Source organism: Narcine bancroftii, chromosome 7 (assembly GCF_036971445.1).
Source record: "Narcine bancroftii isolate sNarBan1 chromosome 7, sNarBan1.hap1, whole genome shotgun sequence".
In the NCBI taxonomy this organism is placed as follows: domain Eukaryota; kingdom Metazoa; phylum Chordata; class Chondrichthyes; order Torpediniformes; family Narcinidae; genus Narcine; species Narcine bancroftii.
In genome coordinates this window covers 5,065,806-5,084,354 of record NC_091475.1, presented here as the reverse complement: position 1 = coordinate 5,084,354, position 18,549 = coordinate 5,065,806, and the positions used below count along the sequence as shown (strand labels likewise).

The 18,549-nt window shown below is 48.0% G+C and overlaps 1 protein-coding gene and 1 long non-coding RNA gene across 2 annotated transcripts in view; one reads left to right on the top strand and one right to left on the bottom strand.

Annotated features, from left to right (window-relative positions):
* Positions 1-13,594, bottom strand: part of LOC138738427 (uncharacterized) — a 41,131-nt gene extending 27,537 nt beyond the window's left edge. The window contains exon 1 of the long non-coding RNA XR_011341542.1: positions 13,419-13,594. This is a non-coding gene — a long non-coding RNA (uncharacterized lncRNA). The remainder of the gene's footprint in view (positions 1-13,418) is intronic.
* A 27-nt stretch (positions 13,595-13,621) lies between these two features.
* Positions 13,622-18,549, top strand: part of LOC138738426 (CD166 antigen-like) — a 292,337-nt gene continuing 287,409 nt past the window's right edge. Inside the window, exon 1 of the mRNA XM_069888624.1 lies at positions 13,622-13,930. Within this exon, the coding sequence (XP_069744725.1) occupies positions 13,864-13,930 (67 nt within the window). The 5' untranslated portion in view covers positions 13,622-13,863. The remainder of the gene's footprint in view (positions 13,931-18,549) is intronic.

Below are 18,549 nucleotides of genomic sequence, written 5' to 3'. Positions count from 1 at the left end.
TGTTGGCCTTGATATGCTGGATGAAGTTTGGATGGAGTGATTGCTGGATAGTAATTTTTTTGGGTGTTTTATGGCAATATAGAGCTCGATACAAGGTAAATGGTGCATATAATCAGGATGGGATGTCTTCTTTTAAATGAGAATAATGACTCTATAATCATATTCCTGGTGTTTCACTTCCAACATCCGATGGTTGAATAGTGTGAATTACTTGAGCCCGAGGCGCCTGAATGTACATCAAGCTCCTCTTCAACCATGGGATCTAGAAGCGTGTCAGGATGCCTGCTCTCTGCTCAGTTCTTTCACAAAGTTTTCACAACTTGTGATGAGAATCTCAGAAGCAGTTGGAGGTATGACTTCAATCGATATCAGCTAACTTTATCTGGAGCTAGCTACTCACAAGTGAAATAAAAAGTGTAGTTGGTATTATACAGATATATGAACTACAGATTTGCTTAGGAATTCAGTTTACTTTTGCCAAGTGAAAGAAATATTTTTAAAAGTTGGCTAGGGGTTTCTCCCCATCATTGCTTCACAGAAACTCCTTTTGGTATCAAAGATGTAAAAGTACTGAAATGCATTCGGAATTGTTCTGCAGAGCTATATCCTCCAGGTCGGAGAAACTGCTGATAGTTATCATTGAGGTTTACATGTGCATCATGGCAACTTGAATGAAATACTTGAGATTATAATGAACCATTAAATCATCTTATTGTAAAAGAATCAATGCTTTGAGGAAGAGAGAGAGAGTAAAATTGGAGAAGAGAATTAGGAAAGGAAAACTAGCAATGATGAAAATACTGCTTGGGGCACACTTAAAATTCAGCTGGCAAAGTGATCCTGAAACTGTCAGACAAGCAATTGCACAATTCAGAAGGAAAAAAATAATCATATCATGACTGATAATAGTTTCTGGTCAAGTCACCAAACTGGAAACCAAAAAGGAAATTTATTAACATTCCAAACTAAATGAAAGACAACTGAAAAGAAGCTTAATTTGACTAACTGACAGGTGGAGTTAAAAGTACTCTCTGGAAAAGACACCATATTTCCTTGGTGGAATCTTAATGTGGAGGAATGTGTAAAATAATAATTCAATATTTAAATTATGCAATCTAAACTGTTTTGTTTTTATAGGCTTTTACTCAAGGACAATGTGATCACTTAAGATGTAGATATTCACTGCCATGTAGCAGCCCAAGCACGGTGATGCAGACTGGCCCACAATATGGCTGATGAATGCGGCGACTGTGCAGACTGGTGGGGGGGGGGGGGGGTGGTGAGACACTGGACATTGACCCTCTCACATGGCAGGAAGATGGTGAACTGTGGCGGGAATGTGGTACCCTGACATCAGCACCTGGGGCTCAAATAAACCCGACAGCAGCACCTGGGGCTCAAATAAACCCAACGGCCAGTGCTTTGGTGTGTGTATCATTCTTCTCTACACTCGTGTAGTGTAAGTGCTTTATTGATGACCCTGACAGGTCCAACTGGCAGTTGGACCCAAAGATGACAGACCAGGCAGAGCCAGTGACCACCCACATGGTCTCACTCAGGCTCCCAATGTTTTGGGTGTCACAGCCACACTTGGGGTTCGAGCAGACCGAGGCTCAGTTCCAGCTTCGACATATCGCCACCGATGACACTTCTATGTCGTGAGTGCCCTCGATCAGCGAGGGTCGTAGATTTCCTAAGGCAGCCTCCTAAACGTGGCAAATACGTGGCCCTCAAAGAGATGTTAACCCACACATCCGGGCTCTCCCAGCACGAGCATGCCATCCAATGACTGCATATGGATGGATTGGGGAACAGGGCTCCATCCACCCTAATGAGTGAGATGTTTGCTTTGACCGAGTGCCACAAATCTTCCCTGCTCTTCGAGCCAATCTTTCTGGAGCAACTGCCTGAGGATATCCTACTCTTGCTCACGGATGAGGTCTTCAGTGACCCCTGGAGAGAACTGGCCTGGGCCGACATGCTCTGGAGAGCGAAGAAGGATACCAGCGCTGTCACAGACCACATCAGTAAGTGCCACAAACAGCCAACTGTGAGACCAAGACCAGCGGAGAGGCAAGTTAATACCTTGGGACAGTTCTGCTACTATCATCAGCGATGGGGTGCTGAGGCTCGTCAATGCCTCCCACTCTGTGGATTCCTGGGAAATGCCCTGGCCAACTATCATTGCTGGCTGTGGCGGTTGGCCCAAGTGACAGCGTCCTCTGCATTTAGGACTCCTTATCGGGCAGGTGCTTCCTGGTCAACACCAGTGCCGAGATAAGCGTCCTGCTCCCCATAGGCCTCCACACCCACAAAGGCAAGCAGGTCCCAGTACTGAGGGCACCCAACAGCTCCTCCGTCCAGACTTTTTAGTACCCACACCATCCCCCTTCGGTTCAGCAACAGCTGGTTTACATGGACTTTCACCCTCGTAGCAGTGGCGCATCCACTCCTGGGGGCTGACTTCCTTCGTGCCCACTGATTGCTTGTAGACCTCAAGGGACCGCACTTGGTGCATGCCAGGTCTTTTCAAACTCTACCTCCGGGGGAAGTCAAGCTACTGGCCCCCCACCTTGACTCTATAACACTTTCAGATAATGAGTTCCCCCGCATCCTGGTGGAGTTCCCCTCAATAGTGGCACCATAGTTCTCCGCGGCCAAGACAAAGCACGAGGTAAGCCACCACATTCTGACTGAGGGCCCCCTGCTCCATGCCAGGGCACGCCGGCTCCCTCCCGAAAAGCTCAGCCTAGCGAGGGAGGAGTTCAAAAAAATGGAGGAGCTGGGGATTGTGTGACATTCCGACAGTCCCTGGGCCTCCCCCCTCCACATGATGCCAAAAACAGTGTGGGGGGGGTGGAGGCCATGTAGCAACTACTGCCATCTCAACAAAGCCACCATGCCTGACAGAAATCCCATGCCCCACACCCAAGACTTTGCTGCCAACCTGCATGGGGCACAGGTCTTCTCCAAGGTGGACCACATCCAGGGGTACCACCAAATCCCAGTTCAACCCCAGGATATCCCCAAGACCATGATTATAACCCCCTTTGGCTTGTTTGAATTCCTCTGCATGCCCTTCAGTCTAAAGAATGCAGCACATACTTTCCTGTGGCTGATGGACGCAGTGGGCCAGGACCACCCATTTGCATTCATCTATTTGGACGATATCCTCATTGCGAGCCACAACCTCAGGACCATGCCATCCACCTGAGACAACTGTGCACCTGGTTGAGTGAATTTGGTTTGACAATTAACCCTGCAAAGTATCAATTCAACCTGAACACTATTGATTTCTTGGGGCACAGAATAAACAAACACGGGCGTCACCCATCCCAGAGAAGGTCAAGGTAGTCCGTCACTTCACTAAGCCACGTACAGTAAAGGGGGTACAGGATGATAAACTTTTACCACAGATTCATACTGGCAGCAGCCCGCATCATGCACCCCCTCTTCACTCTGGGAAGATGAGTCGAGGGTATTCCAGAGCACCAAATATATGCTAGCCAACATCATCCTCCTGGTACACCCCAGGCCAGAGGAAGCTACTGCTCTGACAGTCGATGCCTCCAGCACAGTGGTAGGAGGTGTACCGGAACAGCTCATTAAAGGCCTGTGGCAACCCCTGGCCTTTTTCAGCAGACACCTCTGCCCCCCCCCAGAGCTCAAATACTGTGCTTTCGACAGAGAGTTATTGGCGCAATACCTAACGGTAAGACATCTCTGTTACTTTTTAGAAGGTTGGCAATTTAAGGTCTTCATTGATCACAAGCTGTTGACCTTTGCCTTCCATGAGGTATCAGACCCGTGGTCAGCCTGATAGCAGAGACACTTGTCCTACATGTTGGACATATCACAGGGAAAAGCAATGTGGTGGCCGACGCTCTCACACACTGCGATCGAGGGGGTTGAATACGTGGCCCACACCAAAGCACAGCAGCAGGACCCTGAGATCTCTGCGTATAGGACAGCCGTCTCTGGTCTCAGAGTGGAAGACATCCCCATCAGTCCAGGTAAACTGACATTGCTGTGCGAACTCTCCACAGGCAGCCTTCGCCCCATCGTCCAGGCTGCATGGAGGCGCCAGGTTTTCAACGACATACACGACCTGGCACATCCGCCAATATGAGCCATAGCCAAGATGTTGGCCAGCAGGTTTGCCTGGCATGGCCTCTGCAAGCAGGCCAGCCAGTGGGCCAAGACTTGCATGAACTGCCAGTCCTCAAAAGTGCAGACACACAAAGGTGCCCACACAGACTTCTGAACCAGAGCGGCGCAGGTTCAGCAACATGCATTTCGATATAGTGGGGCCATTACCAGTTTCCCGTGGGTGAAATACCTGCAGACCATGGTTGACTGCTCCATGAGGTGGCCAGAGGAGGTCCTGCTGACTGATACCACCACAGAAATCTGTGTCAGGGAGGTCATGTAGCAGCCTGCACACGGAGATGCAGACTGGCCCACAAAATGGCCAACAAACGCAGCAACCGCGCAGATCAGCCATTGTCACAGGTGACCTCCTGCATGGCGGGTCGAAGGTGAAGTGTGGAGGGAACGCCGGCCAGCACTCCGACGACACAATGCCCTGATGTCATCGCCTGGAGCCCATATAAACGTGATTGCCAATGCAATAAATCATTCTCTACTTCAAAGCTTAGATATGCATGTCGTTCTTCTCCATGTTCGTGTAACGTGTACAGCCACATATTAATTTCTGCAAAGACTTCACCATCGTCAATGATTTTAATAAAATAATAAATCAGTATGCTGTCTTTTTTCACATTGAAAACATGTATGGTATTACAGGGAGACATTATTCTTTATTAACATTTTGGCTTATTTGGTTGGTCAGTCAGTGTGGAAATTCACCTTTGATCATTCCACTCTGATAACTGATAAAATTAATATTGGATACTTTCAAGAATCATCCAACTGATAAATAAATTAGCGACAACTGGCGAAACCGATGGGGACACGTCAATGAGAATCAGGGGTCATAATTTTGAAGGACGCTTCAGGGAATGGGCAAGCTTCTGCTTCTGGATGAGATAGGAGGTTTATGACTCTTTAGAAGTTTTCTGTTTTTAAGCAATACACAAACTCCCGATGGGTTTTTGGGAAAGAGGAATGAGAACAGAGGCTGAATAGATTTTCCAGCTTGTATAGTATGTGATCACTGCTACCAGCTGTCATAGGAGGCCATTTTGTCTATGCTGATGCCCTATGTTCTGCTTTTTTTTCCCAAACACCTTGATCTCTTTAACCAAAAGGGCCAAATCAGACTCCCATTTGAATATATTTAACAAATTGGCCTCAATAACTTTCATGGGCGGGGAATTCCACATACACAACTAAGTGAGAAAAGTGGACTCATCTCAGTTGTAAATGTCTTCCCCCTTATCCTTAGACTGTGACCTCTTGTTCTGGACTTGCCTGACATCGGAAACCTTCTTCCTGCATCTAACCTGTCTCATATGTGTCAATGAGATCCCCTCACATTCTTCCAAATTCTATGTCTATCCAGTCTTTTATCATTCATCAGTCCTGTCATCCTAGGAATCAAACTAGTGAACCTTCTATCCACCCACTCAATAGCGAAAATGTTCTTCATCAGATTAGGAGATCACAAACAGCACACAATACTCAAGGTCTGGCTTCACCAAGACCCTGTACAACTGCAGGAACACCTCTTTTTGAAAACTTCTTGCAATTTGCTTTCTTCACTGTCTGCTATACCTGTATTTCAACCTTCAATGACGGATGAACCATGACACCAAGATCTCTTTGCACCTCCATTTTCTTAATTTCTCACTATTCGGAAAATATTATTGCTATCATAGTGGATAACATCACTTTTATAAAATTATACTGCAACTGCCATACACCTGCCCATTCTCCTAATCTGTCCAAATCACTCTGCAGCCTCTCGGGATCTTCCACACACCATCATCCAGATTAATGTCTATCTGCAAATTTAGAGATTTTACATACAATTCTTTTATCAAGATCATCAATATATATTATAAATAGCTGGGGTCCGAGTATCCCTAATTCTCACTAGTCACTACCTGTCAATTTGAAAATGCTCGGACTACCTCTCTGCGGAGCACGATTTATTACCATTCTCTGCTTCCTTCCTGCCATCCAGTTTTCTATCTTTTGTACAAAAGGCCGATGGATGATATTGATTTTCATTTATTTGAAGCTGCTCTTTCTATTCTCACAGCTGTACCCCATGCTGTGATTTAGGAAAAATATTTTAATAAAAAAACCCATCAAAGCTGCTACAGATTGCTTTTTAAAATTACTGCAGTCACAGTACTCTTCTTATACTGTATGAACTTCAATGAACAGCATTTGGTTTCTCTACCCCATCACCAAAGGTCTGATGCATTAGACAGTTAGTCTCCAATTCCCACTACTTCCTCAGGCAGAAGTACTGAAACACACCCGAGTTCTGCATTCACATAGGTACATTTGTTTGACTTCTAGCTCTAAATGTTCTCAGATCTGTTTTAGAACATAACAGCACAGTACAGGCCGTTGGCACTCGATGTTGTGCCGACTTACATATTCTTACAAAAAAAATTACTAAACCCTTCCTACCTCGTAACCCTCTATTTTTCTTCCATCCATGTGCCTGTCTCAGAGTCTCTTAAATGCCCCCAATATTTCAGCCTCTACCACTAACTATGTAAAAAAATCTTACCCCTGATGTTTTCCAAACCTCATCCCTTTCTCTCAAAGATCCAAAAAATTATGAGAATGTAATTCTGATGTCCAAGTAGCTGTTCTTCATATAGTGAGTAAAAATGAATTGCATGCCTTCCAAAGATATTACTCATCCCAGTCCTGCTCTCAATCTCTCCAGGTTCTTCATTCATGCTGAATCAAGCCCAATATCACAACTTTAAACTGAATGTAGAAAAACTGCATCCCAAAGGAGGCCATTTGGCCCATGTTTGTGCAAGTTGAAAAACGGATACTAAATTAATCCCTACTTTCCATCACAAAGTTCATCAATTTACATATAGATAATGTTTAAATGTGGTGAGGGTTCCTGTCTCCTTTTTTTTTTGCAGTGGGTTCCAGTCTCCCATGCATGAAAGTTTCCTCAGAGTTATGGCTTTTGGATAAGACCTTAAATCACGGCCCCTGCTCTTCTTTCAGGTGAAAATGCACAGGACATCTTTCTTCTATCCTGACCAATTTACCCCTCAACCATCATCAGTAAAACAAATTGTCAAATAATTTCTTCTTAAATGCTTAGACTACCTTTTGGTGGACAACCTGGCTGTGGCTTTTCCAACAACAGGAGCTACAGCTAACCAGCAGCAAATTATTTAGGGATTTAAAGATCATTAAAAATAATTTAGAAGAATGAAATATATGTTTGCTATTTTGCCCTATTACAATCGGGGTTTAGATTCTGGGAGAACCAACTGAAAAACCTCACAAAGATAAGCGTATACAGAGCAGTTGTCATACCCACACTCCTGTTCGGCTCCGAATCATGGGTCCTCTACCGGCACCACCTACGGCTCCTAGAACGCTTCCACCAGCGTTGTCTCCGCTCCATCCTCAACGTCCATTGGAGCGCTTACATCCCTAACGTCGAAGTACTCGAGATGGCAGAGGTCGACAGCATCGAGTCCACGCTGCTGAAGATCCAGCTGCGCTGGATGGGTCACGTCTCCAGAATGGAGGACCATTGCCTTCCCAAGATCGTGTTATATGGCGAGCTCTCCATTGGCCACCGTGACAGAGGTGCACCAAAGAAAAGGTACAAGGACTGCCTAAAGAAATCTCTTGGTGCCTGCCACATTGACCACCGCCAGTGGGCTGATAACGCCTCAAACCGTGCATCTTGGCGCCTCACAGTTTGGCGGGCAGCAACCTCCTTTGAAGAAGACCACAGAGCCCACCTCACTGACAAAAGGCAAAGGAGGAAAAATCCAACACCCAACCCCAACCAACCAATTTTTCCCTGCAACCGCTGCAATCGTGTCTGCCTGTCCCGCATCGGACTTGTCAGCCACAAACGAGCCTGCAGCTGACGTGGACTTTTTACCCCCTCCATAAATCTTCGTCCGCGAAGCCAAGCCAAAGAAAAGAAGAATATAATGTAAAAATGCCATTAATACATCTTTACAAAAGAGAGCTGATCTTGAGCTGAAAACCCCACTTCCTGCAGGTCTTCTGAAAGAATATTGTATTGACATTGAGCAGGTGGAGATTTGGATACAAAAAAGCAGTGATTCTCTGCTAGTGTTTCAACACCTGAGGCCTGTCACACACAGGCCTGCTGTTAGAGGATATTGCTGCATAATTTCAGTCAATTATTGCTGAAAGCCTTTCCAAAGAAAATTGCTATTTTGTAAAATAACTCTCGCAGACTTGTTCAAACTATGTTTGTTTCTTGTTTTATTATCTGCTTTGATACAAAATATTTCTATAATTAACTTGGAGCTTTGTCTGTAACCAATAAATACAAGGAGTGCGAAGGAAGGCAGCCATACCATATCACAAATATTTACTTTATATAAAACCATGAAGAACACTGAGATTTTTTTTCACCCATCTTGCATTGCCAGTGGATTTACAGGATGCTGTGGATCTCCAGTGTTTTGAGATGGTGTATGCCCTTGAAACAGACAGGAGTGCCTTGGGGAGACAAGAAGTCTGTCTTTCAATATTATTTTCTCAAATGACTGATGGCAATTCTTGGACACAGGTGTAGCTTCTCATTTGTGTCTCCACTGAAATATAGATCCTAAGGTGGGGAATAATGAAGGTCTCATTATGGATCTTGATTGTTGGCAGGAGTGTTTTACCCATTGAGGCTGGTTGACAGAAGTCCTTCGTCTTCCAATTGTTTAGGGTAAGGCTTATCACCTCAAGTGTTTTGATGAAGTATCAATAATAACTTGGAGTTCATCCTTTGAATGTACATTGTCTGACAAATTGGAATGGGGAAGCTGCAGCAAAATGGGGACTGAGAGATTTGAGACCAGTGGACTGAGATGTTTTTAGGCAAGGAGATGAGGGAGGGGCTGAGGAACAGGCTGTATGCAGGCATGTGTATGTCGGAGTTCTGTGTGGATAGAGTATTTGCATGAGCTGCACAATTCTCAAGCTCAGGCATTTCTCAAATAAATAAATGACACATGTAATAGTTGAATTTTGTGGACCAATTTTTTGGGGAAAATTAAGGGGTTTGACAATTACACACCTACTACTTCAGACCGTGGTAAGTTACCTGCATTGTCTGGGGCAAAGGGAGCTCGGATGGGTTGGCAGCCGGGATCAGATTGTACATCCACATCTGAGTTGACAGGAATTTGGATGGATGGGCAGGCAGCTGGGACAGTGTAGTAAGTCTGAGTTTGGGCCGTTGAGATCTCAGATGGGTGGGCAGCCTGGATTGGCTAGTAAGTCTGAGTTTGGGGCATTGGGAGCTCAGATGGGCAGGATGGCGACCAGGACCTAGGCGAGAGTCTGTAGTTCGGGCACTGGGAGCTCCAGTGGGTGGGTGGCCGGGGGCCAAGGTGAGAATCTGAGTTTGGGGCAGCCAGAGCCTAAGTCAGAGTCCGTGGTAGGGGCATTGGGAGCTCCAAAAATGGGAGGGGGGGGGGTTTCAACTTTTACACACGATATATGGTTAAAAAAGATTTTTGGACCAAAAATTGGGGGTTAACTTTTACACTGCAGTGACTATTACATGTGTACATACGGTACCAACTTTTTTTTAAAAAGCAGAGTCATCTGAATAATACTAGGTGAAGAAAAAATGTAATAAATTGATGAAGAGCCACAATTATATTTGGAGACAAGTAAATCTACATAATATTTGAGATCTCAAGTTTTTCAATTGGGGCAGCATGGTTAGCGCAACACATTTACAGTGCCAGCAATCGAGTTTTTGGTTCAAATCCCACACTGTCTGTAAGGAGTTTGGACGTTCTCCCTGTGTCTGCGTGGGTTTTCCCTGGGGGCTCTAGTTTCCTCCCACCATTCAAATGTACTTGGGGTTGTAGGTTAATTGGGTATAAATTGGGCAGCACGGACTGACTCATGGGCCGAAATAGCTTATTACGGTGCTGTATGTCTACATTTAAATTTAAAATTTAAATTGAATTCATGACAATCTTTACAAAGCTTCTGTGCATAATTCTCCAGAATTTCCATGTGAGCAGACAAAGGACTACAATATGAAAAAAAAGTGAATTTGACTGTTTTGACAGAAAAGAATAAAAAATGTTTATTATTTAAATTGAGAGACATTTGCACAAGACTAGTGCTCTGGAATAAGTAGCAGTTAGGAAAGCCAGCAGGCTGTTATTATTTATTGCAAGGGAAAATGAATATAAAAATGATTCATTTCTACAGGGCATTGGTCAGACTTTATCTGGGATTATTTTATTGGTGGAAGGGTGTTGGAAGCAATTCAGAGAAGGTGGTCAATGGTAATGCCTGGAACAGGCAGATTGTCTTGTGAAGAAAGGATGTGTAGACTCAGCTTTAGCTGTTGTAGGTTTTAAAATATACAAGGTAATAAGGGTTGACAGAGTAGAGAGTATTTTTCTCTTGTAGGAGAAACTGGAACGGTTTAGTCATTGATACAAAATTTAAGCCAGATGAGGCACTTTTTCTATCAGATGTTGAGTCTTTGCAGCCTTCTTTCCCATTTGCTGAAAGGCAATGGACAGCATTCAGATCACCTATTATCCTACTCAATGGCCATGCAGAGGAAGAAAATGGAAACATATACATATCCAATAAAGATAAATGATCGCCATTTTAGGAAAGGCCAAGAACTTTGAAAGACGCTGATAGATTGAGAGTCTCTCCCTAAATAAAAAAAAACTTTTATATATTAAACGAATTAGCCAAATGGTCAGAAGGAATAGACACATATAGCACAAGGATGGGGTTGCATCAATCATCAGGAATGTTATTTTGTACAATAAAAATCTGTTTCAGAGCAATCTTTAAGAAGTAAAGAAGTCAGTGTTCATCTGTAAATTAAGAAACAAACTCCCTTGAGTAACACCAAGGCGAGTTGTTTTCAGATTTCACATTTATTGTTGGAGTACATACATGACATCACAATCCAACTCCTTTTCCTTTTTCCTGTGGATGACGCAGAATTACCACATATTGGTAGTGCAAAAAAAAAACTGTATCCCACAAACCCATGTCAACAAATAAAGAAATATAAACAAACTGACTGTGCAAAACAGTGAAGCAATAAAACAATAAAGTGCAAAAAATAAGAATCCTTAAACGAGTCCCTGATGGAGTTTGTCGTTGAGGAGTCTGATGGTGGAGGGGGGAGCAGCAGTTCCTGAATCTGGTGGTGCGAGTCTTGTGGCACCTTTACCTCTTTCCGGGTGGCAGCAGCGAGAACAGAGCGTGTGGATCCTTCATCATTGTTGCTGCTCTCCAATGGCAGAATTCCAAGTAGATTTTCTCGATAGTGCTATGGCATCTAGACCCTGCCACAGCTGTCCCTTGTTGTTTCTATTTTCATCCAGAATCTCCACTTTGCCCAGGAGATAGCTTTTTGCAGGTCATACCTGCTCTTTCTATATTGATCTGGATCTCCGGACTTAAATGCCTGAGATCTGGCTCTCAGCAAGTTCCGGATTTCATTGGAGGGTCAGAGTTAAAGGAAAACACATTCTTGTTTAAGTTGCAGTTTAACTGTCCTTAAAATTAGAAGTGAGGTTACTGTTCACTGTGAATTTTTTAAAAATCAGATTTCCTTGTAAAATGTATCTTGTGTTTTATATCAGTTCTATATTCCGGATCGTGTTATATGGCGAGCTCTCCACTGGCCACCGTAACAGAGGTGCACCAAAGAAAAGGTACAAGGACTGCCTAAAGAAATCTCTTGGTGCCTGCCACATTGACCACCGCCAGTGGGCTGATCTCGCCTCAAACCGTGCATCTTGGCGCCTCACAGTTCGGCGGGCAGCAACCTCCTTTGAAGAAGACCGCAGAGCCCACCTCACTGACAAAAGACAAAGGAGGAAAGACCCAACACCCAACCCCAACCCACCAATTTTCCCCTGCAACCGGACTTGTCAGCCATCAACGAGCCTGCAGCAGACGTGGACATTACCCCTCCATAAATCTTCGTCCGCGAAGCCAAGCCAAAGAAGAAATATTGCACTTACTTTTAATAAACAAAATCATTCTGGGTTTTGCTGCTCTGTGAACCTTAATTTGCATTATCCAATCTGTACGAATTCAGAAAATTATGAAATATAACTGCCTGCAGTCTGGAGGAAAAGGTGGAGCTGATTGCTCAATGTAGAAAGTTAAGAAAAAGGCCTTCTCTTTTTACTTCAGCATCTCATTCATATAGTTCAATTCCCCTAATATCTACTCACCTCCAGTCTTCTTAGTCAAATATTTCCAGAGATATCCTGTCCTCTGGGAAAAGTATAAAACAAACAACACGGGGACCATTGAACACACCAGGCCAGCTCTCTGAGTAAAGATATGTAATTTTCCCTAACCTCTTAGTTCCTTGCCTATCAACTCCTTTTGACCTTTCTCATCTCTGTCCTTAATGGCCAGTTACCCATTCTGGGAAAAAAAATGATTCTGCCCTGCCATGACAAATCATATCCCTGGATCTACCGTGTCGCACTCATTACAGATCAAAAGAACCATCTATTGCTGAAATCAATTCCCAGGAATAGGGACACTGCTTACAATGTCTGAAAGAGTAAAACACGAAAAGTCTGCAGACACTGTGATTGAAGTAAAAACAGAATCCTGGAGAATCTCAATAGACTTTGCCGAGCAAAGATAAAGATCCATAACCAACCTTTCGGGCTTGAGCTCTTGATCATCAACCCCTGGACTGCACCAGCCCGAAACCGTGATGTTGTCGCTCGAGCCGCTTTCAGGCGCTCGGAAGTGGATAATGCGCCGGCAGACGCGGCTGGGGGAGCGCAGCTGGGACGTTCAGGTGGCCGCGGAGAAGGCGCCTCTCTGTCACCTGAACATGCCGGCTGAAGGAGACCCCCACCCCCCCCCCCCCGAGCGAACGCCGGCTCCTGTGGACTGCGTCCGTAGTCCCACCGCCGCTTTCAGGTGGAAAGGGGTGGGGGGATTCTCCGAGCCGGAGATTATACCTACAGGAGGAGGGTTAGTCCTCTTGGCGGGGTTCTTTCAGGTGCTTTGGGGTCGAATTGGGGGCTCTACAGTGGGGGGTGGGATTGTGACCACCTGGAAGTGCCTTTTCATCTTCGCCTCCTAAAGTTCACTGTTTAAACCTGCTGAGCTTCTCCAACATTGTGTCTTTACAATAAATCAGTGGCTGTCAATACTCAGCGGGACCCCCTCGCTCGGCCACACGACCACCTGAGGACCAGCCGCCTTCCTCTGCCTGCTTTACTCACAGCGGCTCCGCTGGGGGTCCGGGCCCCCCCCCCTTCTGGAAATCGGCGCCCCAGTTCGCCTGCTGGTTCCCTTCATAGCCCACGGGGGGCCACAAGGCAACCTGGCGACCATCTCGCCCTCACCTTCCACGCGAGGGGGCGTCCTCGCGAGCGGGAAAGGGAGGGAGGGAGGGCGGGCGCGCGCGCGCTCGCTCGCTCGCGCCGCCGCCGACGAGAGGATCACCTGCTGTGGGAGCGGGGCCGCGCGAGCCTGGTTCAGCGGCTCGCGAGCGATCCCGCGGACATCTGGAGCCCGAGCTCGGGGAGCGCCAGTCTCCTTGACAGCCGAGCGACGCCCACTCCGGCGGGTCCGAGCAGCCAGCAACTTGGACGGGGAGCAGCGGCAAAGTTTAGCGGACTCCATCCCGGCTTCTTCCAGCGCCAGCGATCCGCCGCGCCGGTGAAAATGGGAGCCTGGCGCCCTGGGCTCCTCCAGCAGCTTCTGATCCTCTTTCTCGGGGCACAGATGCAAGGTGAGCTAAGCTCCGTTGCTCAGCCCGTGTTTGCGGGACTGCGAGAAATACCTTCCAACTTTTCCTTTCCATGGTCTTGATGTGCACATTGCAATCCGGGGGAGGGGTCCCTTCCCCCCCTCTTTCCCCTCTCCCCCCTCTTTCCCCTCTCCCCCCTCTTTTTCCCCTCTCCCCCCTCTTTCCCCTCTCCCCCTCTCTTTCCCCTCTCCCCCCTCTTTCCCCTCTCCCCCCCTCTTTCCCCTCTCCCCCCCTCTTTCCCCTCTCCCCCTCTCTTTCCCCTCTCCCCTCTCTTTCCCCTCTCCCCCCCTCTTTCCCCTCTCCCCCCCTCTTTCCCCTCTCCCCCCCTCTTTCCCCCCTCTTTCCCCTCTCCCCCCTCTTTCCCCTCTCCCCCCTCTTTTTCCCCTCTCCCCCTCTTTCCCCTCTCCCCCCTCTTTTTCCCCTCTCCCCCTCTTTCCCCTCTCCCCCCCTCTTTCCCCTCTCCCCCCTCTTTCCCCTCTCCCCCCTCTTTCCCCTCTCCCCCCCTCTTTCCCCTCTTTCCCCTCTCCCCCCTCTTTCCCCTCTCCCCCCCCTCTTTCCCCTCTCCCCCCTCTTTCCCCTCTCCCCCCTCTTTCCCTCTCCCCCCCCTCTTTCCCCTCTTCGCCCCTCTTTCCCCTCTCCCCCCCCTCTTTCCCCTCTCTCCCCTCTCCCCCCCTCTTTCCCCTCTCCCCCCTCTTTCCCCTCTCCCCCCCTCTTTCCCCTCTCCCCCCTCTTTCCCCTCTCCCCCCCTCTTTCCCCTCTCCCCCCCTCTTTCCCCTCTCCCCCCTCTTTCCCCTCTCTTTCCCCTCTCCCCTCTCTTTCCCCTCTCCCCCTCTCTTTCCCCTCTCCCCCTCTCTTTCCCCTCTCCCCCTCTCTTTCCCCTCTCCCCCTCTCTTTCCCCTCTCCCCTCTCTTTCCCCTCTCCCCTCTCTTTCCCCTCTCCCCCTCTCTTTCCCCTCTCTTTCCCCTCTTTCCCCTCTCCCCCCCTCTTTCCCCTCTCCTTCCCTCTCCCCCCCTCTTTCCCCTCTCCTTCCCCTCTCCCCCCTCTTTCCCCTCTCCCCCCTCTTTCCCCTCTCCCCCCCTCTTTCCCCTCTCCCCCCCTCTTTCCCCTCTCCCCCCCTCTTTCCCCTCTCCCCCCCTCTTTCCCCTCTCCCCCCTCTCCCCCCCTCTTTCCCCTCTCCCCCCTCTCCCCCCCTCTTTCCCCTCTCCCCCTCTTTCCCCTCTCCCCCTCTCCCCCTCTTTCCCCTCTCCCCCTCTTTCCCCTCTCCCCCCTCTTTCCCCTCTCCCCCCCTCTTTCCCCTCTCCCCCCTCTTTCCCCTCTCCCCCCCTCTTTCCCCTCTCCCCCCTCTCCCCCCCTCTTTCCCCTCCCTCCCCTCTTCCCCCTCTCCCCCTCTCCCCCTCTTTCCCCTCTCCCCCTCTTTCCCCTCTCCCCCCCTCTTTCCCCTCTCCCCCCCTCTTTCCCCTCTCCCCCCCTCTTTCCCCTCTCCCCCCCTCTTTCCCCTCTCCCCCCCTCTTTCCCCTCTCCCCCCTCTCCCCCCCTCTTTCCCCTCCCTCCCCTCTTCCCCCTCCCTCCCCTCCCCCTCCCCTCTTCCCCCTCCCTCCCCTCCCCCTCCCCTCTTCCCCCTCCCTCCCCTCTTCCCCCTCCCTCCCCCTCCCTCTCCCTTCCCCCCTCCCCCTCCCTTCCCCCTCCCCCTCCCTCTCCCTTCCCCCTCCCCCTCCCTCTCCCTTCCCCCCTCCCCCTCCCTCTCCCTTCCCCCCCTCCCCCTCCCTCTCCCTCCCCTCCCCTCCTTCCCCTCCCTCCCCCTCCTTCCCCTCCCTCCCCCTCCTTCCCCTCCCTCCCCCCCTCCCCTCCTTCTCTTCTCCCCCTCCCCTTCTTTGCCCCTCTTTCCCCCTCTCCCCCCTCTTTCCCCCTCTCATGACATTTTAAAATAAGCTGACCTTTTTAAAGGTCCCTCCCGCGCCAAGCGAGGTTGAAACCTTGCAGTCAGGGTGTTTTGTTGATGGTTACATTTTTTTAAAAAACTTTCACCCCACACACACACCGGGCTGGTGGAAAAGGCGTGGAGAGGGAGGGTGGGAGGGGAATGGAGCGGGGGGGGGGGGGGGGGTCGTAGGGTGAAACTTGTTTATCTGGTCCTGCTGGTAAGAAGAGCACCTGCAAAGACCGTGCGGCATCGCGGGGTCGAAGCAGTTGCAGACGAGTTGAGATCTCATTACTGTTGTCACGAGTGAATCGCACAAGGGGGTATATTCCTATTACCATTCTTCATCTGGGGGGGGGGGGTTGGGGAGAGATTAACGTTGTCACGCTTGTTGGGTTCACACTGCAAGCACCCAATGTTTATGTTTTCCTGAGCCAGCGATTCTTTGGCACATGACACATCGGAACATCTACGCTTCCCCCCGCCCGCCGCCTCGGGCAGATCCCATCTGCGGCAAAGCCTGTACAGAGTTGAACTTCCCTCGTTTCTCGCGAATGAACAAGAAGTCTTTGAACATTACGTCGGCTCTTCTCTCCGGTGCCACCCCTGACAGGCTCTTCCGATCCCTTTTCCAGCAAGTTGGGGTTTTTTTTGGCGTGGTCCTGAGCTTCAACGACCCCAAATTATTTGACACCACGGTGAAGGGTTCCAGCCCGAAACGTTGCTGATGTATCTTCACCTTTGCTACGTGAAGGCACTGTTGGACCTGCTGAGTTTCTCCAGCGTTGGCGTGGGGTTTTTTTAACCCTTAACCACGGTGTCGACCGAATCCTGTGTTTCACCTACCTGACCCACAAATTATTTGGGAGTCACCGCCAGTGAAATAAAACCCAAAACGAGGAGAAATGCGAATTGAATAAAGGGTGTTCCCAATTTGAAGTTCTGCACTTTGTTCTCCTCCTATTTGAATGTTGAAAAGTTGAGTGCTATGAGTTTTCTCCTGTAGAGCAAGGGAGACCGCGGTGTGCACATTTCACACCGCCTGGAAGAGTCGGGGAACCTCTGGATCGCATCTTTGATTTCGAAGGAGAAATGAAACCTGTTCCCTTCCCAATTTTCCAGTATCATTTAAGTGCAACGAAGAGGTTGCTTTTAAACTTCTCGATCCCCTTCAGTTAAACCGAAAAGGAGGAAGGGCAGCCGAAGGTTACGCTCAATCATACAGCTACTTTTCCCCCCGTTGAAATGCGCTTGTTGAGTGAATTTAAGTCAAATTATTCACTGTGGACGATTATTTTTTTTGAACTAGTTATAAAATAGTGCAAGGAATGTCAATCAGGACAAAAATGTTAGAACGAACAAGTGACTAATAAAGGGGAAAGATGGATTAATGTTTAATTAGAATTAGGTTATTCCCCCAAGGCATCACATCTGAAATATAACCTTGTTTATTTTATGGCAAGTTTACATCAGTTTTTAAAATTAACTATCAATGTTGTTAATGCATTAAGTCTCATAGTTAAAGTTGAATTTGCAAACAATTTTTAAAATGTTCCAATCTTTTGGCAAAACGGGTATTTTTCTGTGTAGTTTTGATTTGAGTTGAAGTCCTTTTTGCACTATGTAAACTCATGGCTACAAATCATGTTTTCCGATCATAGCATCCTGGTAAGTGCCTTATTTGTTCTCTTTCGTTTTCCCACCCGGTTTTCATCATAATGAAGTCGGCAGGAAAACGGATTAGAAGAATAAATAATTATTGAAATGAAAATTCATCAATTTCAATAATTTGTTTTGGCTTAATGTAATCCTTATTTAAAAAAAACGTAGGACAAACCGCTCTACCTTTCTTACAGCAATGTTCTTGAGTTTATACCGATGTGTTGATTCTCCATGCATTTTTAGTACAAGGTTCGCAATATGACTGTTAACTCTGTTACCTTGTATAAAAACGTGTTGAATTTTCTGTTTATTTTGGATTTCCTCGCCCGCTCCCACTCTCACTCCGCCCCCTTGACCCCACCCTCTCCCCGCCTCTCTCCCCCCACCCTCTCCCCGCCTCTCTCCCCCCACCGTCTCCCCGCCTCTCTCCCCCCACCCTCTCCCCGCCTCTCTCCCCCCACCCTCTCCCCGGCTCTCGCCCCCCACCCTCTCCCCGCCTCTCTCCCCCCACCCTCTCCCCGCCTCTCTCCCCCCGCCTCTCTCCCCCCACCCTCTCCCCGCCTCTCTCCCCCCACCCTCTCCCCGCCTCTCTCCCCCCACCCTCTCCCCGCCTCTCTCCCCCCACCCTCTCCCCGCCTCTCTCCCCCCACCCTCTCCCCGCCTCTCACCCCCCACCCTCTCCCCTCCTCTCTCCCCCCACCCTCTCCCCTCCTCTCTCCCTTCTCTCTTTCTCTTTCATATGCATCCTTGTTTCAAATCAATCATTCTAAAAAGAGAACATGAAATTCATGTACTGTGGACAGCTGTCTGGACATTTATCAAGAATTCATGTATGCTCAATATTCAATCTTCATCAAAAATATACAAGTGTTCATGTATATCTCTCAAAATTATGTTGATATCAGCATAAAATCTGTCAAATACCATATTAGATATTTTTACAATTTTAAAACAATGTTTGAAATATTTCAATTTGGCTTCAGTAAACATAAATAAATGGAATATTGAGAAGTATGAAGTA